The sequence below is a fragment of the Macaca thibetana genome, chromosome 11 (assembly GCF_024542745.1).
Source record: "Macaca thibetana thibetana isolate TM-01 chromosome 11, ASM2454274v1, whole genome shotgun sequence".
Taxonomy (NCBI): Eukaryota; Metazoa; Chordata; class Mammalia; order Primates; family Cercopithecidae; genus Macaca; species Macaca thibetana.
This window is the reverse complement of record NC_065588.1, coordinates 64,857,708-64,885,703: the sequence shown is the minus strand read 5'-3', so window position 1 is coordinate 64,885,703 and position 27,996 is coordinate 64,857,708. Positions and strand designations below refer to the sequence as shown.

Below are 27,996 nucleotides of genomic sequence, written 5' to 3'. Positions count from 1 at the left end.
TAACTTTAGTCCTAAAACAAAAATTCCCTGAAAATTTTATTCCTTTTTTCCCCTCAACAGAAATAAGATTTAAAACTAGAAGGATAAATGTTACTACAGCCAAAATGAATATTTGCCTACAAAGGCCAAAAGACAAACTTTTCAACCATTTTTACCTGCTTCTTTAGCCAACTCCAGGCAATGGTGGCGCTGTTCAAATTCTGTAACACTTTCCAAAAACAATGCATACTGGGCAACAGCTAGGTCTTGAGGCAAATGACAGGTATAAAATGCTATGAGATTTGTATGTTTTTCTCTTATTAAAAGCTAAAAAATAGAAAAAGATCAAAGTATGTCATAATAAAATAAAAAGTTTACTTTAAAATTTCAAATGTATTCAGGAAAGGTTCATACAGATGTGGATTTGTGTTGCTAACAGAGTAATTTTATTTTATATTTATTTATTTGTTTGAGACAGAGTCTCACTCTGTCACCCAGGCTGGGGTATAGTGGCACGATCATGGCTCACTGCAACCTGTCTCCCGGGCTCAGGTGATCCTCCCACCGCAGCCTCCCCAGTCGGTGGGACTACAGGTGCATGCCACCACGCCCTGCTAATTTTTTGTATTTTTTAAGTAGAGACGGCTTTTCGCTATGCTGCCCAGGCTGGTCTCAAACTCCTGGGCTCAAGTGATCTGCCCACCTTGGCCTCCTAAAGTACTGGGATTACAGGAATGGGCCCCTGTGTCCAGCCTAGAATAATTTTAAATTCCAAAAAGTGAGTACAGTTGGCTCTTAAACAGCACAAGTTTGAACTGTGTGGGTCCACTTATAAGTGGATTTTTTCCAATAAATATATTGGAAAGGCCGGGCGCGGTGGCTCAAGCCTGTAATCCCAGCACTTTGGGAGGCTGAGACGGGCGGATCACGAGGTCAGGAGATCGAGACCATCCTGGCTAACACGGTGAAACCCTGTCTCTACTAAAAAATACAAAAAACTAGCCGGGTGAGGTGGCGGGCGCCTGTAGTCCCAGCTACTCAGGAGGCTGAGGCAGGAGAATGGCATGAACCCGGGAGGCGGAGCTTGCAGTGAGCTGAGATCCGGCCACAGCACTCCAGCCTGGGTGACAGAGCGAGACTCCGTCTCAAAAAAAAAAAAAAAAAAAAAAAAAAAATATATATATATATATTGGAAAATTGGCTGGGTATGGTGGCTCGCGCCTGTAATTCCAGTACTTTGGGAGGCTGAGGCAGAAGTATCACTTGAGACCAGGCCTGGTAGCTCCTGCCTGTAATCCTGGCACTTTGGGAGGCTGAGGCAGGCGGATCATCTAAGGCCAGGAGTTTGAGACCAGCCTGGTCAACAAGACAAAACCCCGTCTCTACTAAAAATACAAAAATTAGCCAGGCGTGGTGTCACAGGCCTGTAATCTCAGCTACTCAGGAGGCTGAGGCAGGAGAATCACTTGAACCTGGAAGGTGGGTTGCAGTGAGCTGAGATCATGCCACTGCACTCCACATTCCAGCCTCGGTGACAGTGAGACTCACTCTCTCAAAAAAAAAAGGTAGTATCACCTGAGGCCAGGAGTTTGAGATTAGCCTGGCCAACATAGTGAGACCCAGTCTCTAAAAAGAAAAATAAAAAATAAGTTTGCGCCGGGCGCGGTGGCTCAAGCCTGTAATCCCAGCACTTTGGGAGGCCGAGATGGGCGGATCACGAGGTCAGGAGATCGAGACCATCCTGGCTAACACAGTGAAACCCTGTCTCTACTAAAAAATACAAAAAACTAGCCGGGCGAGGTGGTGGGCGCCTGTAGTCCCAGCTACTCGGGAGGCTGAGGCAGGAGAATGGCGCAAACCCGGGAGGCGGAGCTTGCAGTGAGCTGAGATCCGGCCACTGCACTCCAGCCTGGGAGACAGCGCGAGACTCCGTCTCAAAATAAATAAATAAATAAATAAATAAATAAGTTTGCTGGCCATGGTGGCGGCATGTGTCTATAATACCAGCTACTTGGGAGGTTGAGGGGAGAAGACTGTTTGAGCCCACGAGTCTGAGGTTACAATAGGCTATGATCTAGCCAGTCAACTCTAGCCTGGGTGACAGAACAATACCCTATCTCTAAATAAATAAACATATTAATTTAAATATATATATATTAGAACATTTTTTGGAGATTTGTGATAATCTGAAAAAAATTCACGCTTGAATCCGAGAGGCGGAGGGTACAGTGAGCTAACATTGCACCATTGCACTCCAGCATGGGCAAGAGAGTGAGACTCCGTTTCAAAAAAAAAAAAAAAAAAAAGACTCACAAACAAATTAATAGCCTAGAAATACTGAGTAAATTAAGAAAAAGCTAGGTAGGCCGGGCGAGGTGGCTCACACCTGTAATCCCAGCACTTTGGAAGGCTGAGGCTGGAGGATCACCTGAGGTCAGGAGTTTGAGACCAGTCTGGCCAACGTGGTGAAACCCTGTCCCTACTAAAAATACAAAATTAGCCAGGCACGGTGGTGCACGCCTGTAATACCAGCTACTTGGGAGGCTAGGCCAGAGAATCGCTTGACCCCTGGGAGGCAGAGGTTGCAGTGACAGTGAGCCAAGATCATGCCACTGCACTCCAGCTTGGGCATCAAAGTGAGACTCCGTCTTAAAAAAAAACACACACACACACACACAAAAACAAAACAAAACAAAACAAAAACAAAAAAAACTAGGTATGTCATAAATCCATTATATGTAGATTCTGGTTTACTTTATCACTTACTACTATAAAATATATATGAATCTATTATAAAAAGTTAAAATTTATCAAAACATAACACATTTGCAGACCATACATTGTGGTCTAGAGAAATGTAAACAAGCATACAGATGCTGTATTAAATCATAACTACATAAAACTAACTGTAGTAGGTACTATACTACTGTAATAATTTTATAGCTACTTCCTGCCACTACTGGGGTGAGTTCAAGTGCTGTGAGTATCCATTTAAAATGCCGTGTGATGCTAATCATCTCTGAAGAGCAGTTGGTCTCTTCAGTTGCACACTGCAATAAAAAGTAATCTTTCCCAGGTCTCCTATTTTTTGAGTGCAATACTAAAAACCCTTAATAACACCATGGGAGCCATACAAAGTGCCAGTACTGATACTGGAAGTTCTCCCAAGAAGCAGAGAAAAGTCATGAGATTACAAGAAAAAGGTGAATTGCTTGATATACTGTAGATTGAGGTCTGTAACTGTGGTTGTCCATTTCAAACAGACAATTCATCTTGTAAACAGACAACATAAAATTACAGTATTAACAGGTACAGTATAGTACTATAAATGTAGTTTCTCTTATGATTTTTATTATTTATTCTTTTTTTAACTTAGAAAAAAAAAAAAAAAAAAAAAAAAAGACAGGTCCAGGCCAAGTGTGGTGGTTCATGCCTGTAATCCCAGCACTTTGGGAGACCGAGGAGGGTGGATCATGAGGTCAGGCGTTCAAGATCAGCCTGGCCAACATAATGAAACCCCATCTCTACTAAAAATACAATTAGCCAGGCATGGTGGTGGACACCTAGATACTCAGGAGGCTGAGGCAGGAGAACCACTTGAACCTGGCAGGTGGAGGCTGCAGTGAGCCAAGATCGTGCCATTGCACTCCAGCCCAGTTGACAGTGCGACACTCCCTCTCAAAAAAAAAAAAAGACAGGTTTTCACTGTTGCCCAGGCTAGTCTCGAACTCCTAGGCTCAAGTGATCCAACCACCTCAGATTCCCAAAGTGCTGGGATTACAGGCACAAGCCACCATGCCCAGCCTGATTGGTTTTTTTTTTTTGAGATGTTCTCACTCTGTCACCCAGCTGGAGGGCAGTGTTGAGATCATAGCTCACTGCAAGCTCCAACTCCTAGGCTCACTCAATCTTCCTGCCTCAGCCTCCCGAGTAGCTGGGTTTACAGATATGAACCACTGTGCCCGGCTAATTTTAAAACATTTTTTGTAGTAGAGAGAGGGGTCTCCCTATGTTGCCCAAGCTGATCTCAAACTTCTGGACTCAAGCAATCCTCCCGCCTCTGCCTCCCAAAGTGTTGGGATTACAGGTATGAGCCACCTCGCCGAGCCCCTTATGATTTTCTTAGTAATGTTTTCTTTTCTCTAGCTTACATTATTGTAAGAATACAGTACAGTTCAGCTTTTGAAACGGGATTGAACTGTGCAGGTCCACTTATGCACAAATTTTTTTCAACTCAACTTAGAAAATACAGTATTATCCGGATGTGAAATCTGCAAATATGGAAGGCAGATTTTTCATATATGCAGGTTCTGCAGGGCCAACTGTGGGACATGAGTACACAAAGATTTTGTTATATATGGGGGTCCTGGAGCCAATCCCCCAAGTATACTGAGGGGATGACTGTATATAATACATGTAATATACAAAATGTTAATTGTGTGTTTATGTTATTGGTATGATTTCTGGTCAGCAGTAGGGTATCAGTAGTTAAGTTTTTGGGGAGTCAAAAGTTATAGTGAATTTTTTATTGTGCAGGGCAGGTGGGTTGTTTTCCTAATCCCTGCATTGCTCAAAGGTCAACTGTGCTGATAATTAAAAGATCACTTATGGATTCTGATGCTTTCTTACCATTGAGAATTAAAATAGTATCATTCTGAGTTTTGTTTTCATTAAAATAGTAAAAAACAATCAGGTTGTAGGTTCTCAAAGTTTACCTGTATGTATGTCTTTAAAACTTCAATAGAAACTTCTTCCTTCGTAGGAAAAAAAGACATAATTATAAATACAACTGCTTATATGAAAGAGTAATAGAATTTTTAATACAAATTCCACTATTAAATAATTCAATAATTGTAATGTTTACCACTGAGCAGTAAGTATACACCAAGCTAAGTGCTTACCAAAATTCATCTACTGCCTGATTTAACCTTATCATAACTCTTTTTGGGTAGTTACTATTATTGTTCACATTTTACAGAGGATGAAATAAGACAAGGGAAGTTTTATTTACCCAGAGTTACACAGATCGAAGCTGCTGAATAAGGGTATAAACTCAGGACTCTTACTCCAAAGCCCAAGCTTTCAACTACTTTATCATTCACTTTCTATATGTACTCTGACCAAAATGTTATCTTCCTTTTTAGAAAAAAAGCAACAAAACAACAACCAACAAAGTTTTAAAATCTCACATAGCACTCACTTTGTTTAGTTAGCTTAGCTGGTTGATTTAAAGTTGGTACAGACAAGGATAAAGTTATGAATCTATTAAAAACCAGTTAGCCAACAGCATTCTGTGGCCACAGACTAGAACCCTAAAGGGCCACTCCCAGTGAGTTATCATTGAGTGACTATACAAGACTATATAAGACTTTTGATTCCTTATCACCATTTCTAGAAAACAATAACAAAAAAGTAGTGTTTTCTTGACAATAGGTATATAGCATCAACATTACAGAGAAGAAATCGTTCATTTTTATATACCTTGGTCTGTAGTCCCAGAGTACGGAAAAACAAAATGAGGTGAGTCATAAAGCGAAGGAGGTGTCCAGGTAGATTGTTTCTGCTTTTGGAAAGCCATTTGCTAAACTCATCCATCAAACCTACAAGCCATCAAAGTGAAGATTCAACGATAGGAATAAAATCAAAAGAAAAAAATAAACATTACCAAGAATATTTACTTCACTCCTATAGTGCTTTAAAGTCACTGTCTCATAATTAATAGCCATGATATAACTCTACACCCTCTTAAACAGAGTCTGGGTTCAATCCAAACTTTATTTTATAAAAACCAAATGAAAGGTCACCTCTGACATAAAGTAAATAGTTGCATTCAAATAGGTTAATATTTAGCAAGATTAAAAGATATGGTAAGTCATATGCATTGTTTGGATAAATTTTAAAAATTACTGTAAGACAATGAAGAACTCATAAAGAGTAAAATAAAACTGGCTGGGTGCAGTCGCTCATGCCTGTAATACAATGTCTATAACATATAGCACTTTGGGAGGCCAAGGCGGGCAGATCACCTGAGGTCAGGAGTTGGAGACCAGCCTGGCCAACATGGTGAAACCCCATCTCTACTAAAATACAAAAATTAGCCAGGCATAGCAGTGCATACCTGTAACCCCGGCTATTCAGGAGGCTGAGACTGGAGGATCTTGTGAACCCAAGAGACAGAGGTTGCAGTAAGCTGAGATTGCGCTACTGCACTCCAGTCTGGGTGACAGAGTGAGACTTTGTCTCAAAAAAAATAAAACAAAACAAAAAAAACACAAAGTAAAATAAAACCATATCTTACCATCAATGTCTCCCAGGATAAGAAACTTTTGAACTATATGATAATGTTCTTGATTCTCTTCCAGAACTCTCTGAAAAAAAAGTTTTTAATTTTCCATAAATCTTCTAGTAGTCATTCTGTAGTATATATTCATTGTTAAACTAAAAATGTTAGAACTTTTGAAGGAACATATAGAAAGAAAAAGCTGGAAATGAAGGGCCTTAGAAAGATCAAAACAAAATAAAACATGGAAAGGATACTGCCTTTGGAATATACTCATAGCTTACAAATCCAGAACTGAAAAGCATCTTTGAAAGTAGAGACTTATAACAATTTAATCTTTCAATGGTATTAAACTTTTGTTCTTATATTTTATTCCTGTTTACCTTGGCACTACACATAGTGGACCAGAAAGGAAGAACTCATGTGATCTAAGCAAAATAAACTATTAAGATTTCTTTCAACATGAGCAGCAGTACTTGAAAGCATTCTTTGAGTATTCTCTTCTGTACATGGCACCAAGGGTGAAAAAAGACAAAATAGTGATCAGGTACAGAGTAGAGAAAACCTTTTCTAACTTATTTGCAGCTTGATTTTTTTGAAGAATATAGTTCATTTTTTGTTGTCAAACATATTTCAATTTTTATTTAGTTGGCTGTCTAAATTTTCTTTCAGCATTTATTCATTTTTACATTCAAACCTTTGCTCTACCTGTAATTTATTTTAGTTACATGGCATGAGGTAGGATCTAGCTTTGTTTTCTTTGGATGGAAATCCAATTATGCCAGCACCATTTATTTAAATAAACCACCCCTTTCCCTCTGAAATGAAAGGTCACCTCTGACATCTGTTAAGTTGTCATATATACTTGGATCTAGTTTGGACTTTGTGTTCCACTCATCTATTTATTTTCATGTCAGTTCTATACTGTTTTGTTGTATCTTCATATTAAGTTTTATTATTGAGTAAGGCAAGTACCCTCTATTTTTTTTCCTTTTGAGTGTGGTTTTTTGTTTGTTTGTTTGTTTTTGAGACAGAGTCTCACTCTGTTGCCCAGGCTGGAGTGCAGTGGTGCAATCACGGCTCATTGGAGCCTCTACCTCCCTGGGTTCAGGTGATCCTCCCACCTCAGCCTCCTGAGAAGCTAGGACTACAGAAGCATGCCACCACACCTGGCTAATTTTTAAAATTCTTTTGTAGAGATGGGTTTTGTCATGTTGTCCAGGCTGGTCTTGAACTCCTGAGCTCAAGTGATCCTCCTGCTTCAGCCTCCAAAACTGCTGGGATTAGAGGTGTGAGTCACCAAACCCAGCCTATTGTTCTTTTTCAAAACGCTCTTGCCATTCTCAATTATTCTTTTACTTGACAATTTTCTGTCCAGAAGTAATACCCCACAGCATTAGGTTTTTATGCTAATTCTGGAATGAGTAACATTTATATTAAATGATCTCATCCAGGAACATGATATATCTATTTATTTATGTCTTATTTTATGTCCTTCAGTAAGATTCTATAGTTTTTTAAATGAAGGGCTTGAAACCCTGGATTAATTTTTTATTCCTAGATCTCTTTAGTTTAAATGGAACTTTTGGGGAGGGGGTACTAAATCCTTTTCTAAATAGTTATAACAAGTAAGAAAGACTGACTTAAAAAAAAAAACTTTGTCTTGTATCTAGCTACTTTAACAAATTCTCTTATTAATTCTAGTAACTTACTGAGCTTTAAGTTTCTAGACTAATATTTTTATCATATGTAAATGTTCTTCCCTTTCTAGTATTTATATCTGTTCCTTAATTTTCTTATTTTATTTCATTAGCTAGAATCTCCAAAATAATAGACTGGTAATAAACACTTGACAGAAAAAGCATTAATTTCCTTACTATATCAAGTGCTCTCATATAATAATAAGAAAAATATAAAATCCCAAAGAAAAATAGCTAAAAGATATGAACAAAAAATTCGCAAATGGTCAATAAACATAAGGAAACATGCTTGGCCTTATGAACAGACAAGAAAATGTGAGTAGAATAGCAAGATTACTTCCCACCTATTCTGATGGACTGGCAAAACATAAAAAGTGTGACATTTAAGGCTGATGAGAATGTATAATTCAATAAATTACTTGTGGAAGTATGAATTAACTGCCACAACTAGGTAATACATTATTTTTCCATTTCAATTTTCTTTTTCTTTCTTTTTTTTTTTTTTTGAGACAGAGTTTCGCTCTTGCTGCCCAGGCTGAAGTGCAATGTTGCGATCTTGGCTCACTGCAACCTCCACTTCCTAGGTTCAAGCAATTCTCCTGCCTCAGGCTCCCAAGTAGCTGGGATTACAGGCATGCGGCATCCATTTCAAAATGTTTCTTTACTTACCTACCCACCTATCTATTTAATTTTTCTTTTTTCTTTGAGACAGGACCTTGCTCTGTTGCCCAGGCTGAAGTGCAGTAGTGCAATGAGGGCTCACTGAAGCCATGACCTCCTGGGCAGTAGTACAATCACAGCTCACTGAAGCCATGATCCTCCCACTTCAGCCTCTGGAGGAACTGGGACTACAAGTGGGTTCACCACCATACCCAGCTAATTTTTGTTTTAGAGACGAAGTTTTGCTATGCTGCCCAGGCTGGTCTAAACTCCTGGCTTCAAGTGATCCTCCCATCTTGGCCTCCCAAGTGCTGGGATTACAGACATGAGCCACCATACCTGGCCTTTTTATTTATTTTTATTGTATATATTTTTAAGGTATCAAACGTGATGTCTTCAGAGAATTCATTCAGAAACACTGTATATACGTATATACAATGTATAAAGCATATACTTATTTATACTCCTTAACCCGGTAACCCTGCTTTCAGGAAACTTATCCCAAAGAAATAGAAGGACTAGTAGCTAAGTATGCACACACGTAAGTTCATTACAGCACTAGAAATAACCTAAATATTACCCAAAGGGGAATAATTGAAATAAATCATACATTATTCTAAAGAACATTATTTATTAAGAAGAATAAGGTTAAGTGAAAATGAATAAACTAATTTGGAGATTATCATTAAATGAAAAAAAAAAATCAAGCTATAGAGTAATATATGTAGTACAATGTGAAAAACACAAAAATCAAAATTCTAAATTGGAATATCTACGTTATTTACACATAGTTGTAAGATCATGGAGAGAAATATAGAAGGATACATATCAGTATGTTTTATCATATCAGGGGAATAACCATAAAGGGGTAGATAGTACTATAAAGGTTTTATTTATACATTCTTAAATTATTTTACTGTTACAAGTACATACAATATTACTATAGTTGTTTAAGCATTTTTAAAAGAATATAATTTTTAGAAAATTAGATTTTAAGATCTAGGAAAATAAAGTCTTAATAATTTTTCAAAATGTGTTTTAAATTTTAAAAAAGGAATAAATATAGCTTATGTGCATATATGTAGATGAAATTAATCCTAAACAAAAAACTAAAAATGATGTATCATTTATGTAATTGAGTTTCTTCCTTTCAAAGAATGATTCTTATTTTAATAGGTGAGAAAAAGGGAGAAAGTTCCACCTTTTTCCTTTCAGCTACAGTGCCCAACAGAATAACACTGTTTCCTATTCCAGATGTCTAACATATTCCTATTAACATTTACCTTTTTATCTGTAGCTTGAAGTTCCTCAAAAACCTTTTCTAAGGTCCAGCTTCAAAAGAAACAACGGGAAAAGAATAATATTAATAATATGAAAAAGGGCTGTAAAATGAAACATCAAAGAGCATGCTACAAATCACCATGACTCAAAACAATCCAACAAACTCACTTTGCTTCCAGATATTCTCTAGGGAGTTCTTCAGTTTCATCCAGAGTTACTACTGATGTCTGGATCTCCTGTTCTACCAGACTGTCCACCATCACCCGGAAGTAGGCCCAAACTGTGTCTTCCCAGGTGTCACAGACAGGAAGCAGCTTTTTCCCCATTACAAAACAGAAACATATAGACATATTCAACAGAAAAGAAAGGAAAATCAATTACATCCAATGATACAGACTATAAAATCACTTTATAATGATATAAAACATGGCGGATTTAAAAAAAAATTATGCCAAATAAGCTTTCCCCTGCCAACTACATCTTGTAAGATGTTTGAACTGTTCAGATTTTTTCATACTGTTAACAACAACATGTTTTCCAGGCTCATATGACATTTCAACTGATTAGTGTAGTATCCCTAAAGATAGCTATAATATGTAGGGAGTATTGGGTTGTGAGAAAAACATGCGTATGTAAGACAACCCAAGGACTCACTGTGCCTTTCTGGCACATTTCTGCATACAGCTATGAGTATTTTAAGTCATCAATAAATGTGTGTTGGAGTTAAGTTTACAATTCTTAGTTAAAAACTGAAATCTGATTTCATTCATTAAAACACCATGTATGTTATGGGATACATCAAATTAAGCACAACGAGTCACTATCTGATTCATGATTATCTCTATCATTGCTACACTTAAGTATGTACATACATACTTAAGTATATACACTTAAGTTTATATTTGTTATATACAATTGTTAGAATATTTTATCTATTTAGTTTTATTCCACAGAAAAAATTTAAACATTAAAACAGATTGCATACCTGCTTAAGATTCCCACTTAAAGCTGCATAAATTGCTCTCTCGTATCTATTAAAAAGCTCCTAAAACACAATGAACATAAACAAATTTGAAATACTGTTTTTCTTAGTATGTCAATTTTCCTCATAATGTGGAGTCTTGCAATCTCTTCTAGACTGAACCTATTCACCTGATAGTTTTTAAACTTTAGTGAAAGATCTAGTGGGGTAATAACAAGGAAGAACTTCAGTGTGATGAAATAATCAATGCTGAGATCTGGAGAAAAAAAGTAAAACATTTAAATGCCAAATATCGGGTGAAAGCAAATCCAACTCTAGTGGATGCTTTGAATATTTAAAATCAAATTTTATTCCAGAAACAACCTATATATTATTTTCTCCTAGAATGTTTCTCAATACCTGATACTCTTTGATATTGACCTGATACTCTCTGATACTGACCTATGTACAACATCAAAACAAGGCATGCATTAGTTTGCATCTAATTTCTATGTAGAACTAATTCCCCATTTTACTTTTGGTATTTCCAGTTTTCTTATCATCCAAACAAGAGACTTCAGAGACTCTTACTGCATAACTGAGTCCACCTCTGCCTTCTGTTTCTAATCACTGCTCCTAACCAGTGTCTCTTCCTTCCTTTCCATTCCCATCAATACTATCCTAGGTCAGACCCTTATGACTTAGTGTCCAAATAATTCTGACAGGCTCCTAACTACTTTCTCAGCCTTTTGTCCATCTAATTTTAAGTATATTTTTCCATTGCCAGGCTGATCTTCTCAAAAACACTTCTGCTATCTGCGCTAAAGCTTCTACCACCCTGACAGCCAATTCCACAAGCAAACTTTGGGCCTTTTTCAAGGTAAAGTGCCATATTTATTGTAGTATTTATGTATTTTTTAAACTGTTTGACAGATGTAAAACTGTGCTACCATTTTTATTAACTTTTTATTATTTTACGTATCACTAATGAAGTTTTTGAGTATTTTTCTCTTAACTCCATTTTCCTGTTAAGTCCTATGGGGTTTTCGTACAATGCTGCACATTGTGGTGACTTTGAATACCTGTGTCATGTTACAACAGAACTGACAGTATTTCCTTTATGAGCATTCTACTCCAACCTGGTAGACCTACCTTACTTTGAGTTTCCCAATCTATGTATCCTACCTAGAATTCCTTCCTCTTGTTTTTCATTCCCCAAAACGCAAATCCTACTAAGTTTTAAAAGTTCAATTCAATTCTTTCCTTAGGGAAGCCAGCTTTAAGCTTTAGTCCAATACTTTTTCTCTAAATTCATTTGGTACCTCCTTTACATTTCTGCCTTATATCAATGCTTAATTCTTAGTACATAGTGTTTTAATAATTCTGATAAGTTGTTAAGCCTATTCCTCAATTTAATTGGAAGTTCTTTGAAAACCAGTTTTACACTACTTTCAACGTTTCATAGCCCCTGAATAGGCTTTCAATTAATTGGAGTTAAAAACAGTATCACTGAATATTTTATTTATCTTACATCTTCTGCCATTCTCCAGCAACTTATTTTCCAAATGCGTCTATATGGATTCCCTTCAACAGGTTCTAATTCTGTTCCTATAAAACAGTAAAAGAAAATTTCTGGTTTAAAATGAAACCTTATTACAATCCTTTCTAAAAAGAGAAGCTATAGTTCACAAAGATTGGCATTTAGAGCGAAATGCCTTTGTCCTCAACTGTCAATATAAAATCTACTAAAATACCTCCATTAACATTAGGGTCATGGTACAGTTTCCAGCCTTCAAGTGTTGCAGCTCTCCATGCTTGACCACAGCGTTTACAGAGTCGTTGTGCCTTAAGAAACAAGAAAAAGCAGTCAGTACAATAACCAGGGTACTTTATAGTAAAGTATAACCAATATATGACAAGTTTAGATAACTTATGGAACAAATGTTACAAGGGATGGATGTAGGCAGTTAATAATGGCATTCTGGCTGGGTGCGGTGGCTCACGCCTGTAATCCCAACACTTTGGGAGGCCAAGGCAAGTGCATCACCTGAGGTCAGGAGTTCCAGGTCAGCCTGGCCAACATGGTGAAACCCCGTCTCTACTGAAAATAGAAAAACTAGCCCGGCGTAGTGGCAGGCACCTGTAATCCCAGCTACTTGGGAGGCTGAGGCAGGAGCATCACTTGAACCCAGGAGGCAGAGGTTGCAGTGAGCCAAGATTGCGCCACTGCACTCCAGCCTGGGTGACAGAGTGAGACCCTGTCTCAAAAAAAAAAAATAAATTAAATAAATAAATAAATAATAAATAATGGTATTCTATTTTTAAAACATATGTATGTCTTTCTGTGGCTTCTGCCTTTATTTTTCTTTCTTTTTAAAAATTTTTTGCAGAGACAGAGTCTCATTATATTGCCCAGGCTGGTCTCGAACTTCTGGACTGAAGGGATCCCCCCCACCTCAACCTCCCAACGTGTTGGGATTACAGGTGTGAGCCACCATACCTGGCCCTGTTTTTATTTCTAAAAAATCCCTTTTCTATTTGACTTTAGGCTTAACAATAGGTTCCCACGGCACCCACTGGCATTTAATTCTGCTAGAAACAAATGGGGTTAAAGAGGTTGATGACCTCTGATTTATGAAAAACTACTACAAAAACAGTCTCTAATGACAAGGCTGTTACTGCTCATTTACTCCCCTGATAATATTGCATGTTCAACTTGACCAGTAGGTCAGTTAGTAAATGTGTTTATATACCAGTAAGGTAAATACATGTTTGTTGTTCCATCATCCCTTTAGGGAATCACCTTTTCCCCATTCTTAGCTCCTATGTTTTGGATAGGCCTGATCCCATTCCAGAACTCTAAGTTTAGGGATGTGAGCTATAGCAAGATTCACCATCAGGACTCTTGCTGGAGATACTGGGAAAGAAAATATACTCCTTTTACTGAGATTGCTAGCTGGCAGGAGGATGTAAGCTTGGAGCGTCTCATATCCATCTCTGATACAACATGGGGAGTAGCTTCCTGGGAATGAAGGCACAGAGAGTAGGGTAGAGCTATGGGTCTTGGAAACAGATAGTATCCTAGTGATATCTTTGTGGTCCCTGGATCCTGCTGAAAGCCAGCTATACCTTCTATACTTACCACTTCCATGAGCCAATGAATTCTCCTCTTGTAAGCATAAAGTAACTTAGGTTGGCTTTCTATCACTTGAACCCAGAAAGCCTGATTAATACAACCAGTTAAAGAATATCATACCCCTAACATCATTCTAAACTTGCAGCCTTTAAAATCTAAGAGAGCTATGTAGGAATTAACACGGAAAAATGTTTTGATAGGGTATCTTAAAAAGGCAGGATTAAAAACTCAATATATAATATTGAAAACATTATGCTAAGTGAAATAAGATAGTCACAAAAGCACATTGTATGATTCCACCTATACATCATAGAGATAGTAAGTAGATTAAAGGTTACAGGGGCTGAGGGAAGAAGAGAATAAGGCGTTACTGCATATAATGGTTACAGTTTGTATTTGGGTTGACGAAAAAGTTTTAGAAACAGACAGTGGTGATGGTTTCCCAATACTGTTAATGTAATGAATGCCACTGAACTGCACACTTAAATGATTAAAATGGCAAATTTTGTTATATAATTCATTATACAATGATACACTTAAATGATTAAAATGGCAAATTTTGTTATATAATTCAATATATATTATACAATTCACAAAATGAATGGTGTCACTTGAAATGGGTGAATTATATGGTATGTAAATTTTATCTCAAATTACTATTAAAAAGAGGGAAAAAACTTGAATGTATACCATGACTGCAACTATCTTAAAAAGGAAGACAAAAGAAAAAGCTCTATAATTAAAAACAAAAAGCTCACTATCTGTGGTTTTTATAAAGCTAGTGAGACCTTGAGAATTTCTGTTTTTTGAGCCTTCAATAATATGACTGTATTTTTGTTTTTTAAAATAAATCCCATGGCCAGGTGCGGTGGCTCACGCCTGTAATCTTAGCACTTTGGGAGGCTGAGGTAGGCAGATTGCCTGAGCTCAGGAGTTCGAGACCAGCCTGGGCAACACATGAAAACCCGTCTTTACTAAAATGCAAAAAATTAGCCGGGTGTGGAGGCGTGTGCCTGTAGTCCAAGTTACTTGGGAGGCTGAGGCAGGAGAATTGCTTGAACCCGGGAGGCGGAGGTTGCAGTGAGCCGAGATCACGCCACTGCACTCCAGCCTGGGCGACAGAGCAAGACTCCGTCTCTACAAAAAAAAAAAATAAATAAAATAAATAAATAAAATAAATCCCTCGTTTACTATAGCAATTTCTAGCATCTTGCACACTGTCTAGCAGAGTGGCTGGGATTTATATATTTTCTGAATAAACAAATACATGGTATCAACTTTTTAAATTTAAAATATTGTAATAATAGAGACAGGGTCTTGCTATGGTGCCCAGGCTGGTCTCAAACTCCTGGCATCAAGTGATCCTCCTGCCTTGGTCTCCCAAAAATGCTGAAATTACAGGCATGAGTCACTGAGCCTGGCCAACTTCTTTTCTTAATAAAAACAGTAAGAATGATGCTTAATAAACCAATATTTATTACTGTAAGAAATTACTGTAAGAAATTACATAAGAAATTAATATATGCTTATGGTTGATAACATAGAAGAGAATAAACAACACTTTGAACTAACATAGAATCTATCTAAAGACCATTGCAAAAAGTACTGTAAACCAAGTACAACATAATACTGAAGCCTGAAACTCCTACACATCACACTATCTCACCTAAAGAGCCATCTGGTAAACTGTCCAATTAGATACTTATCATTCTACATATAAGATATTAACTATCACACACATTTTTAAAAGGTAAGGTTAAAAGGAAGGAGTTTGAGAGCCACTGTAGCCTTCAAGTGCCTAAATAGTATCACCTAGAATTAGGGTTAGGTTTATTCTAAACTCTGAAAAATCAGCATTAGAAATAATGAAGATTGGGTCAGGTGCAGTGGCTCATGCCTGCAATCCCAGCACTTTGGGAGGCCAACGCAGGAAGATCACTTGAGCCCAGGTGTTCATGATCAGCCTGGACGAACATAGTGAGACTCCATCTCTACAAAAAATAAAAAAGTTAGTTGGGCATAGTGGCATGTACCTGTAGTCCCAGTTACTCAGGAGGCTGAGGCAGGGCTTGAGCCTGGGAGGTAAGGACTGCAGTGGGCCGTGATTATGTCACTGCATTCCAGTCTAGGTGACAGTGAGATCCCATCTCAAAAAAAAAAAAGAAAGAAAGAAAGAAAAAGAAAAAAAATTAATGGAGATTGGGCCAGGTGCAGTGTCTCATGCCTATAATCCCAACACTTTTTAAAGTCAAGGCAGGAGGATCACTTAAGGCCTGAAGTTCGAGATGAGGCTGGGCAACATGGCAATACACGGTCTCAAACAAAACAAAAACAAAAACAAAAATCCCAAACGGAACAAAAAAATACATAATGGGGATATACTTAAGAGTATGCAGTGCAATATGGGGAAGAAAAGTATGACTTGTTATAAATAATTTTCTATTAATTAGAGTTGTACAAACTAGATTACATTGTTTTCACAAGTTACATGTGCCTTATCACCGGAAATATTCTAACAGGAAGTTAGATCTAGAAATACCACGAATGGAATTACTACATTAAGGCATACTAGGCAGCCACAAAAATCTCTTCCAACTCAGAGTCTATGACTTTTTGAAATTAAACAAGAAGGGTATACATGACTGACCTCTTCTGTCATTCCAGCACGGATTAGAGTGAAGAGATATTTGAGTAATCTAACTTCATCTTCTCTATCCAGATCATCAAGTGGCATTTTCTGTCTTATGGGAGCATCAGGATCCTGTAAGAAAAAAAAAGTCATCATCAACCATAAATCCTTTATACTTACATACATTTTACACATCATCAAGAGATGATAAACCTATCCTGAGTTTATATACAAATAAATTCATTTTTTCTTTTTTCTTTTCTGAGACAGAGTCTTATTCTGTCACCCAGGCTGGAGTGCAGTGGCATGATCTCAGCACACCACAACCTCCACCACCCAGATTCAAGCAATTCTCCTGCCTCAGCCTCCTGAGTAGCTGGGATTATAGGTGCACGCCACCACGCCCAGCTAATTTTTGTATTTTTTATATAGACGGGGTTTCACCATGTTGGCCAGGTTGGTCTCAAACTCCTGACCTCATGATCTGCCCACCTCGGCCACCCAAAGTGCTGGGACTATAGGTCTGAACCACTGCGCCTGGCTGAAACAAATTCAGTTTCAATTTAGTTAAGTAACAAAGGGAATGAAATTGTCACAAGATTACAAGTGTTCCAAATAGCCACACAGTTGTCTGCTTCCCCACTTAAAACATACTCAGTTGGCCCACAAAGGGCATGCCTCAGTCAGGCAAGGCAGAACTACTACAAGCCTATCCCAGCCCAGGTTACACTAGAAGATGACTTGAGTTTCACTGTCATAGCAGCTACATGGTCAAGTCTAAACAGAATTAGACCTAGATGGAACATGAACACAAAGCAAAAACCTTCTGTTCTGTGACTATGAAGTGTTTACCTGGTACTTTTTGAGAACGTGTGGGAAGAGGGCCCATTAAGACCTATTTTGGGATTAATGCCATATAAAACACACCAATGCCTAATAAAAAAAATTTAAACAGATTTCTAATAAGTGCAAATCCCCCAAAACAGTTATTTCTACCTACCTTTTTTTCATGTGCCTCTAAGCATTTAGGATAATATGTTGTTCTCACTTTAGCAGCAAAGAGCACACGTGATCTACATGATGGATTTCCAATTGAAAACAATTTCAATGTGACTCAAGAAAGGAAGTAATCCTTACTCCACATGTTACTTAGTATATGGTAATATGAATATCAATTCAGAAAATGGAATACATAATAGATCAGTTGGCTACTTTCAAAAATATTTTGCAAACATATAATTCAATTTTGGAACATGGTCTCTTTCTGGCAAAAGGAAATCACCACTTTCCAGCTGGTAAGATTAAATGATTTTCAGCTGTTGCCTGCTACAATGTAATTTAGCTACAATCAATTTTAAGCTGTTAAGAGTAGTTTCCAAACAATTTTCTTTTTCTTTTTCCCAATTTTCATCAAAACCATTTTGTTACTAAACAGAATTCTAGAAGTTTTTTTCAATTGTTACTTATTTCTCTCACTTTTCACTATAAACATTTCACATGCCTTACCTGTCATAAAGCTTCATTCCTTTGTTTCTAGAATAATTCAGCTTCAGTTCTTTTCAAATCCACTGTTATTCCTACTACTCATATCCTATAATAACCATTCTAACCTCAAACTAATAAGGCTTTAGTTTTTTTTTCACTTGCTTTCAACATAAAAGAGCTTTCATAGGTCAGTCACTACCTTACATAGGCAGAGTCAAATCTTAAGATAAGACCAAAATTAATTTGTTTTTAATGCTGGCAAGTTAAGTACACTTTCCACAACTTATTATTTACAATTCAAAGGTCACGGACATGTTTCAATGTATTCCATCAGATTCCAATGCAACTTAGTCGTTTTACAGTAAAATGTTAGTGTGTGCAAACCTTTAGAAAACCAAAACAAAGATCCACGAGAAAAAATTCTCAGTCTGAAAAAAAAATCAGTTAACTCTGAAGGCAACTTTCATTTCAAAGAACATTTACCAATTCAGTGACAAGCGGACGAACACTTCCAACGTAAGAAGTCAGCTGCCGTTGTTTTAAGGTATGCAGAGTATTTTCCCTGAAAGAAATAATAAGTACCAAATTTTTTAAAGGGGTAATTTTAATAGGTCTATTTTTAAAAAACCAAATTAAGTCAAAGGAAGAAAGACTACAATCCCAGAAAAAACATGCAAAAATCCTTAATACAGAAGTACATTTTAGCTCAGATGACTAATGACGTTGAGGGCTTTTTCATGTCCTTACTGGCCATTCATCTATCTGGTTTTGTGAGGTATCAGTTCAAATTTTTGCCCTTTTTACTAGGATTTACTAGGATTATATGAGTTATAGTTCTTTATGAACTACACATCCCAGTCTATGGCTTGCTCCCATTTATTTTCTTAATGGTGTGTGTTTTTTTTTTTTTTGAGATAGGGTCTTGCTCTGTCGCCGAGGCTAAAGTGCAGTGGCACAATCACGGCTCACTGCAGCCTCAACCTCTCAGGATCGAGTGAGCCTCCCATTTCAGTCTCCTGAGTAGCTGGGACTAAAGACAGGCACCACTATGCCCACCTAACATTTTAATTTTTTTGTAGAGATGGGGGTATCACTATGTTCCCCTGGTTGGTCTTGAACTCCTGGCCTCAAGTAATCCTTCTGCCTCGGCCTCCCAAAGTGCTAGAATTACAGGTGTGAGCTACCACGCCTGGCCAATGGTGTTTTTTTAATGATACATTTTTAATTTTGATAAAGTCAAACCAATTTTTTTCCCTGATTATTGCTTTCTATGAGCTAAGAAACATCTATTCTCAAGTTACTAGGATATCTTCCTATGTTTTTCTTTAAAAGCCTTATGGTTTTTAGCTTCTACATTTAGGACTACGACACATCTTGAATTAATTGTTGGGTATGGAGTGAGGGAGCCATCAAGGTTAATCTTCTTTCTCATAGATAATATTTTTCTGCAGTTTGTAAAAAAGGCATTCCATTTCCTGCTGGATTGCTTTGATGTCTTTGTTGAAAACCAAATGACCATATCAGTGTGAATCTGTTTTGGGGTTCTCTGTTCTGTTCCACTGATCAGCAAAAAAAAAAGGAGATTAACTCATTAAAAATTATAAAAACCCAACAGGGCATTTTAAATAAAAAAACAAAAACCAACCAAAAAAACCCAAAAAACTTACTTTCTGAAAATGAAAACTTCCTTTCAGAAATAAATCACATCCACTTAAGATTTAATTTTTAACAAATGCTTAGCAGCAGTAATTTCCTAGTTAAGCAGAGAAAATATATAATTGACTTACAGACTTTGCACACACGTTACTGAATTCAAAGGCAATCTGACCTCTTTTTTTTTTGAGATGGAGTTTTGCTCTTTTTACCCAGGCTGGAGTGCAATGGTGCGATCTTGGCTCACTGCAACCTCCACCCACCGGGTTCAAACGATTCTCCTACCTCAGCCTCCTGAGTAGCTGGGCTTACAGGTGCCTGCCAGCATGCCTAACTAATTTTTGTATTTTTAGTAGAGACGTGGTTTAACATGTTGGCCAGACTGCTCTTGAACTCCTGATCTCAGGTGATCCACCTGCCTCGGCCTCCCAAAGTGCTAGGATTACAGGCATGAGCCATCGTGCCCAGCCGCAATCTGACCTTTTAAAAATCTTTTGCAAGTCTTACAATAAACTGTCCCTTTAACTTAGGGGAGCTTTCTAGCTTCAAGGGTCTATAATAATTTAGAAGTACTGAAGAGTGTAAGCAAAAGCAAGACAAAACAAAACAAACCCACACAAGTAGCTAAAAACAGGACAGAAGTGATCTTCTTGACAGAAGATCATCTTCTGATATGTTCAATAATCTTACTAAGAAAAAAGCAGGCAGGTGATTGTTTGAAAACATAAATTGGACCATGTCATTCTTCTATTCTCAAGGTTTTCCATCACATTTAGAATAAAGTCCAGAATAGTCACACTGGCCTGCCTGTAAAAGCCCTATATCTGGCTTCCTCCAATTTTGTTTTCTACCATTCTTTTCCTTGCTGTGTTCCCACTGGCTTCTTTTTGCCAACACTTTATGTTCTCTGGGTCATTACAGTTTGTTTTCCTGCTCAGACTAGTTATCCCCCAGATTTTTGCATGGCTTGCCGCCTTTATTTCTTAAAAGTTTCTTACTAACTTAGAAAAGCCTTCTCTGGCCACCTCTTCAATTTAAAGTAGGACTCCCTGTCCTATCTATCCATTAACTCTAATTCTTTTTTTTTTTTTTTTTGGCTGGAGTGCAGTGGTGCGATCTCGGCTCACTGCAAGCTCCGCCTCCCGGGTTCATGCCATTCTCCTGCCTCAGCCTCCCAAGTAGCTGGGACTACAGGCGCCTGCCACCACGCCCCGGCTAATTTTTTGTATTTTTAGTAGAGACGGGGTTTCACCGTGTTAGCCAGGATGGTCCTGATCTCCTGACCTCGTGATCCACCTGCCTCAGCCTCCCAAAGTGCTGGGATTACAGGCGTGAGCCACCACGCCCGGCTTGTTTTATTCCAATTATTTCTGATCTGCGGTTTGTTCAATCCATGGATGTGAAACCCATAAATACAGAGAGCCAACTGTATATTTGCAAATTAGCTATCTAACTCTCTTAAACAATTATAAATTCCATAAAGGTGAAGACTTTATTTGTTTTGCTCACACTGAACAAAGTAAAAACTGAGTAATACTTATTGAAAGATGAATGAACAGTATCAACATTGAGTGACCTCAAGAATAAAAGTTTGGTAACTTACCAATATACTGATTTTGCATAAAACTCAATATTATCAGAAAATTCTCCAATTTCATCTTTAGCAATACTCTCTAACCAATCTACCACCAGCTAAGAAAGAAAAGAAAAAAATAGTGTTAACTACCAAATCTATTCGTGTTTTATTTGTAGTGGCATTACTACCCTTAATTCAAACAGTGTCAGATTTTTTTTTTTTTTGAGACAGAGTCTTGCTCTGTTGCCCAGGCTGGAGTGCAGTGGCATGATATAGGCTCACTGCAAGCTCCGCCTTCTGGGTTCACGCCATTCTCCTGCCTCAGCCTCCCGAGCAGCTGGGACTACAGGTGTCCGCCACCAAGCCCGGCTAGTTTTTTTTGTATTTTTAGTAGAGACAGGGTTTCACTATGTTAGCCAGGATGGTCTCGATCTCCTGACCTCGTGATCCACCCACCTCGGCCTCCCAAAGTGCTGGGATTACAGGCGTGAAGTTTCTGATTTTAAAAATTCCAAGTAACAATTTTTCCAAACACTATTTTTACTTTTTTAAGATAAATAAATATTATGGCAAAAGAATAAAATTTTCTACAGGAATAATCGTTTTTAACAGGCTATTCCTGAAAATACTAGGGCTATTACTTAAAAATCAAAGAATAAGGTTTCTAATTCCTTTTAATTGCAAATAAAAAGATCAAGTAGAAAAAAATTCAGAAAAGTTTTAAGTTAAAAAAAAACTTCAGTACTTTGTATGTCATTAACCTTTTCTCCAAGTTTCATAAAAAAAATTTTAACATTCTAGTCATACCTGACTTTGTCGAACAAGTGAATCCCTCTGAAATAACGCTTCCACAACTGTTTTTTCACTGGCATTAAGAGGCTATTATGAAAAATATTTAAAGGATAAACAGAACAAAAAGAAGATGCTGTAAGAAATATTTTTTTAACAGAAAGATAACAAGCCAGTAAGAAACAAGTACAGTTAATCATTTATACATAAACATTTTACCACATAGTAAATCTGTATATTCATCATTGAAAAGTATCTATTGTATAAATTCCAAACTGCTACATCAATTGTAGCTGCTCTTACCCGGTATTTTGATTCTTTACACTTGAAATTTAAAATTCCATTTTCCCAGAGATGGTGTTTTGGGGAAAAATAAACACAAAATAAAACAAACAAAAAACTTTAATAGGCCAGGCATGGTAGTTCACACCTGTAATCCCAGCACTTTGGGAGGCTGAGGTGGGCGGATCACTTGAGGTCAGGAGTTCGAGACCAGTTTGGCCAAAATGGTGAATCCCCATCTCTACTGAAAATACAAAAATTAGCTGGGCATGGTGATGCAAGCCTGTAATCCCAGCTACTCGGAGGCTAAGGCACGAGAATCACTTGAACCTAGGAGGCGGAGGTTGCAGTGAGCTGAGATCACGCCACTGCACTCCAGCCTGGGTGACAGAGCGAGACTCCATCTCAAAAAAAAAACCAAAAAACAAAAAAAAAAACTGTAATAAAGGGCTGAATACAGCCATGTCACATGCTAGAAACTAAACATTTAAAAACTTTAACATTCTTTATAGTCTATACAGAAGTTGATAATAAAAGCTAAGAGCAATTCAAGGCTCTTATAACCAACTTTAAAAGACAATTTAATGCAATATTAGCAAGTAATACTAAGCAGTATATTAAAAGGATAATATATTGTGAGCAGTTCAAGAATGGGTCAAATTAATTAATCCATTTTATCCATGGGTTAAAGGAGAAAAGCTACATGGACTTCTTAACAGGTACCAGAATATTTCATAAAAATATCCTCATAAATTTTACCTTGTCATTTTGATGTGAAAAAATATATATATCTTTGTAAGTTAGAAGTAGACTAACTGAAACCTCTAGTAAACATATAGTCATCCCTTGGTATCCATGGGGGATTGGTTCCAGGAGGACCCCTTGTGGATACCAAAATCTGTGGATGTTCAAGTCCCTTATATAAAATATTGTAGTATATTTTATTTAATTATTTATTTTTTGAGACAGTGTCTTACTCTGTCACCCAGGCTGGAGTGCAATGGGCCTGATCTCAACTCATTGCAACCTCTGCCTCCTGGGCTCACGCGATTCTCATATCTCAGCCTCCCAAGAAGATGGGATTACAGGTGCCTGCCACCACATCTGGGTAATTTTTGTATTTTTAGTAGAGATGGGTTTTACCATGTTAGCCAGGCTGATCTCAAACTACTGGCCTCAAGCAATCTACCCGCCTCGGCCTCCAAAAGTGCTGGGACTGCAGGCATGAGCCACCTCATCCAGCCAAAATGCTGTAGTATATTTTAAATCATCTCTATTGGACCTGGCTGTGATAAAAAAATAATGAACAAAAACAACAACAAAATCATCTCTAGATTATGTATATCTAATATCTAATATAAAGTAAATGCTATATATGTAAATAGTTGTTGTATCACTTATGGAATAAAGATTAAAAACATCTGCACATATTCAGTACAAACCCAATGATCTTTTTTTTGAGACAGGGTCACGCTCTGTCACCCAGGCTGGAGTGCAGTAGCACAATTACAGCTCACTACATTTTTGACCTCTTAGGCACAAGCGATCCTCCCATATCAGCCTCACATGTAGCTGGGACTAGGTGTGCACCACCATGCCCAGCTAAGTTCGTCACTTTTTGCAGAGACAGGGTCTTGCTATCTTGCCCAGGCTCCTCTTGAACTCTAGGCTAAAGTGAGCCTTCTACATTGGCCTCCCAAAGTGTTGGGATTACTGGCATGAGCCTCCATACCTGGACTCTTTTTTTTTTTTTTTTTTTTGACAGTTGGCAGAGCTAGCTGAGGTTTTATTTTGGAAAAAAAAAAAATTGAATTGTTTTATAGCTGTAGGCATGGGCAACGGGGGTAACCCCAGGCAGTAAACTCCCCCCATGGGTGGGCAGAGGGCTAGGGCTGAGCCTCAGGTGGGTCTCCTGTTCCCTGTGCTCCTCTGCACAGCAGCCTCTCTGGGGCAGCTGCAGAAGGGTTAGGCTAGGAGAGGCTGTCGCGGCTGTTCACTTGGTCAGGACGTCAGAGGACTCGGACACCAGTCAATGGATAGCACCACAGATGTGTCCGAGATCTGGGACTGCAGCTCCCTAATCTCTTCATACAGTAGCCTGACAAAGTTGATCTCTTCAATTAGCCCTTCCAGGCGAGACTACAGCTCTACCGTGTTCTTGTAAGCTTCATCCACATCCTTCTTGATGAGGAAAAATTCATTCTCCATCTCTGTACACTTTTTGATCTCATCCTCGTACTTGTTCTTGAAGTCCTCCACCAGCCCCTGCATGTTATCAAGCTCCACCTCCAGCTTCAGCTTCTCTTGGCCCAGAGTGTCCAGCTGCCAGCAGAAGGTTGTTGATGTAGCTCTCGAACATGTTGTCCATGTTGCTCCGAGCCACCTGCTGCTGCTGCAGGGGCCCCCACTTGGTCTCCAGCATCTTGTTCTGCTGCTCCAGGAACTGTACCTTGTTGATGAAGGAGGCAAACTTGTTGTTGAGGGTCTTGATCTGCTCCTTTACCTGGGTGCACACTGCTTGGATGTTGGGGTCCACCTCCAGGTTAAGGGGGCTCAACAGGCTCCGGTTGACTGTGACGGCAGTAATGCCTCCCATACCGCTGGCCCTGCCAAAGCCTCTACCCAGGCCACCCCGGAAGCTGCTGCTGCCCACTTGGGAGAAGCTTGAGGAGCTGATGTGGGCACCGGGCCCACTCATGTAGGAACGGCTACTGAAGTCCCAGGGGCCAGAGGTGGACAGCTTGTAGGACTTCTGGGTCACCCTGATGGACATGGTGGGGGCAGGAGTGAAGGCAGGCAGGCTGAGCCAGGCGGAGATTCAAGAAGGAGCAGAGAAGCCACTTCCTGGTGATTCTTTATTTTTTTTTTTAAAGAATACTTTTGATCTGTGGTTGGTTAAATTCATGGATGTGGAACCCACATATAAGGAAGGCTGACTATACTTAACTGTAAATTGAGATACTCCCTTTAAAATCCAGAAGATGAAGAGTAAGAGTTCATTATTATTCAACTTTACTTTGAAAATTCTAGCTAACATAATAAAACCAGGAAAAGAATTAAGTTAGCAATAAGTATGGAAAAATAGTCAAAGTCATCACTACCTGTAGATAACAGAATTGCCTGGAAAATCAGAGGAAACCTATTAAAACTAGTAAGTGAGCTCAATAAATAGCCAAATATGACAGTCTTCCTAGATGTGCATGTTACTTTATTGGAATGAAGTATTTGTGGGACAAACAAATTAAAAGATTGGAAAGATATTAAAAATATTTTAAGTGAAAAAGTAGCCTTGGAGTTTGAGACCAGCCTGGTCAACAGAGTAAGACCCCCCATCTCTATAAAATATAAAAAAGAAATTAGCCAGGCATGGTGGTACACACCTATAGTCCTAGCTACTTGGGAGGCTGAGGCAGGAGGCCCACTTGAGCACGAGAGTTCGAGGCTGCAGTGAACTATGATCATGCCACTGCACTCTGGCCTGGGAGACAAAGTGAGACCATGTCCCCGCCGTGCTGGCCACCCCCCAAAAAAGAAAAAGAAACAAAAGAAAAAAAAAAGCAGTCTAACAGATACACATAAAATATTTATTATAAATATACATTATCTTTTTAAATTATATATACTTGCTTCAAATATGAATTACTTCTGGGCAAGGCATGGTGGCTCACGTCTGTAATCCCAGCACTTTGGTAGGCCAAGACAGGTGGATCACTTGAAGCTAGGAGTTCAAGACCGCCTGGACAACATAGTTAAAACCCTGTCTCTACTAAAAGTACAAAAATTAGCTGGGTGTGGTGATGCATGCCTGTAATCCCAGTTACTAGGGAAGCTGAGGCACGAGAATCGCTTGAACCCAGGAGGCAGAGGTTGGAGTGAGCTGAGATCATGCCACTGCACTCCAGCCTGGGCAATAGAGCAAGATCGTATCTCTTAAAAAAAAAAAATTACTTTTAAAAATCAGAAAATATAAAGAAGTTAAACCCCAAAAAGGCATCTGGTCTTGGTGGTTTAACGGGCATATATGTGTACATATTTTTTCAAAACAGATATAGCTGGTTATTTTGGAAACAAGTCTCATCCAGAAACGTTATTTGCTGCATTTAAAAATCATCTGAGGCTATTTGCATGTTTCTTCCCCAAACCCTCAATCCAGCCAAGTCCAGTTTTACCACCCAAGGTCCTTTCAGGATCCCAGGCCTGGAGGCTGTAGAAGACAGCATTGAATCCTAAGGGCAAAAGGATGGTGTTTACTTGTCCAGACTTTCACACACATACATATGTATGAAGAAAAACATTCACTGCATTTTTTTTTTTTTAGAGATGGGATCTCACTCTGTTGCCCAGGCTAGAGTGCAGTGGTGTGATCATAGCTCACTGTAGCCTTGAACTCCTGGGCTCAAGTGATCCTCTGAGCTTAGCCTGACAAGTTGCTGGGACCACAGGCATGTGCCTCTATACCAAACTATTTACTGCATTATTAATGGCTACAGTAAGAATACTAGTAACAACCTAAATATGCAGCTGAATATCTCAAAAAATTACAGTACATTTATACTCTGACATAGTATGAAAAAATATGGTAAAACCTAGATGAATTTTAAAAAATCTAACAAATATTAATTTTAAAACTCTCAGTATAAGCCGGGTACAGTGGCTCACACCTGTAATCCCAGCACTGTGGGAGGCTGAGGGGGCAGATCATGAGGTCAGGAGATAGAGACTAGCCTGGTCAATATGGTGAAACCTCATCTCTACTAAAAATACAAAAATTAGCAAGGCGTGGTAGCACAAGCCTGTAGTCCCAGCTACTTGGGAAGCTGAGGCACAAGAATTGCTTGAACCCGGAAGGCGGAGGTTATAGTGAGGCATGATCACTCCAGTCTGGGTGAAAGTGAAACTCCATTTCAAAAAAAAAAAAAAAAAAAAAACCTCTCAGTATAATGTATAAATGAAATCAATCATATTATGTTAAAAAACAAATACGTGTGTGTATACAAATATGTGTGTGTATGTTTGTATATATGTATGTATCCATAAAGATGCATAGAAAAATGTCTGGTAGGATATATACCAAAACTGTTACATTAGTCAGTGGGATAAAAAGGGACTTTTACCTTTAACTCTCTAATATAAATCAGTATTTGATTATTTTATGAGACTGAACCTTTTATTTACTTGTAAAATCTTTAAAATGAAGAAACTCAGCATGGAAGGTTGAAAATAAATCCTGGCTGGGCACAGTGGCTCATGCCTGTAATCCCACCACTTTGGGAGGCCGAGGTGGGTGGATCACCTGAGGTCAGGAGTTTGAGACCAGCTTGGCCAACATGATGAAACCCCATTTTCTATTAAAAATACAAAAAATTAACTGGGTGTGATGGGGCACGCCTGTAATCCCAGCTACTCAGGAAGCTGAGGCAGGAGAATCACTTGAACCCGGGAGGTGGAGGTTGCAGTGAGCCGAGATCGCACCATTGCACTCCAGCTTGGGCAACAAGAGCGAAACTCCATCTCAAAAAAAAAAAAATCCTATTAGTAGCATTTTAATTTTTATGTATTTATAAAGGAAAAAATTAATATAAAAC

The 27,996-nt window shown here is 38.3% G+C and overlaps 1 protein-coding gene and 1 pseudogene across 3 annotated transcripts in view; both read right to left on the bottom strand.

Moving 5' to 3' along the window:
- The window catches only part of NUP107 (nucleoporin 107), a 56,258-nt gene that overhangs the window by 11,281 nt on the left and 16,981 nt on the right, over positions 1–27,996 (bottom strand). For all 3 annotated transcript variants that reach the window (XM_050748588.1, XM_050748589.1, XM_050748590.1), the window contains 13 exons: positions 22,148–22,219; positions 21,368–21,456; positions 18,595–18,673; positions 16,645–16,758; positions 12,616–12,706; positions 12,393–12,469; positions 10,886–10,945; positions 10,069–10,214; positions 9,903–9,951; positions 6,278–6,347; positions 5,461–5,579; positions 4,695–4,733; positions 156–306 (listed from right to left, as the gene is read on the bottom strand). In XM_050748588.1, the coding sequence (XP_050604545.1) occupies positions 156–306; positions 4,695–4,733; positions 5,461–5,579; positions 6,278–6,347; positions 9,903–9,951; positions 10,069–10,214; positions 10,886–10,945; positions 12,393–12,469; positions 12,616–12,706; positions 16,645–16,758; positions 18,595–18,673; positions 21,368–21,456; positions 22,148–22,219 (1,156 nt within the window). The remainder of the gene's footprint in view (positions 1–155; positions 307–4,694; positions 4,734–5,460; positions 5,580–6,277; positions 6,348–9,902; positions 9,952–10,068; positions 10,215–10,885; positions 10,946–12,392; positions 12,470–12,615; positions 12,707–16,644; positions 16,759–18,594; positions 18,674–21,367; positions 21,457–22,147; positions 22,220–27,996) is intronic.
- On the bottom strand, positions 22,227–27,994 carry LOC126930984 (keratin, type II cytoskeletal 8-like; annotated as a pseudogene).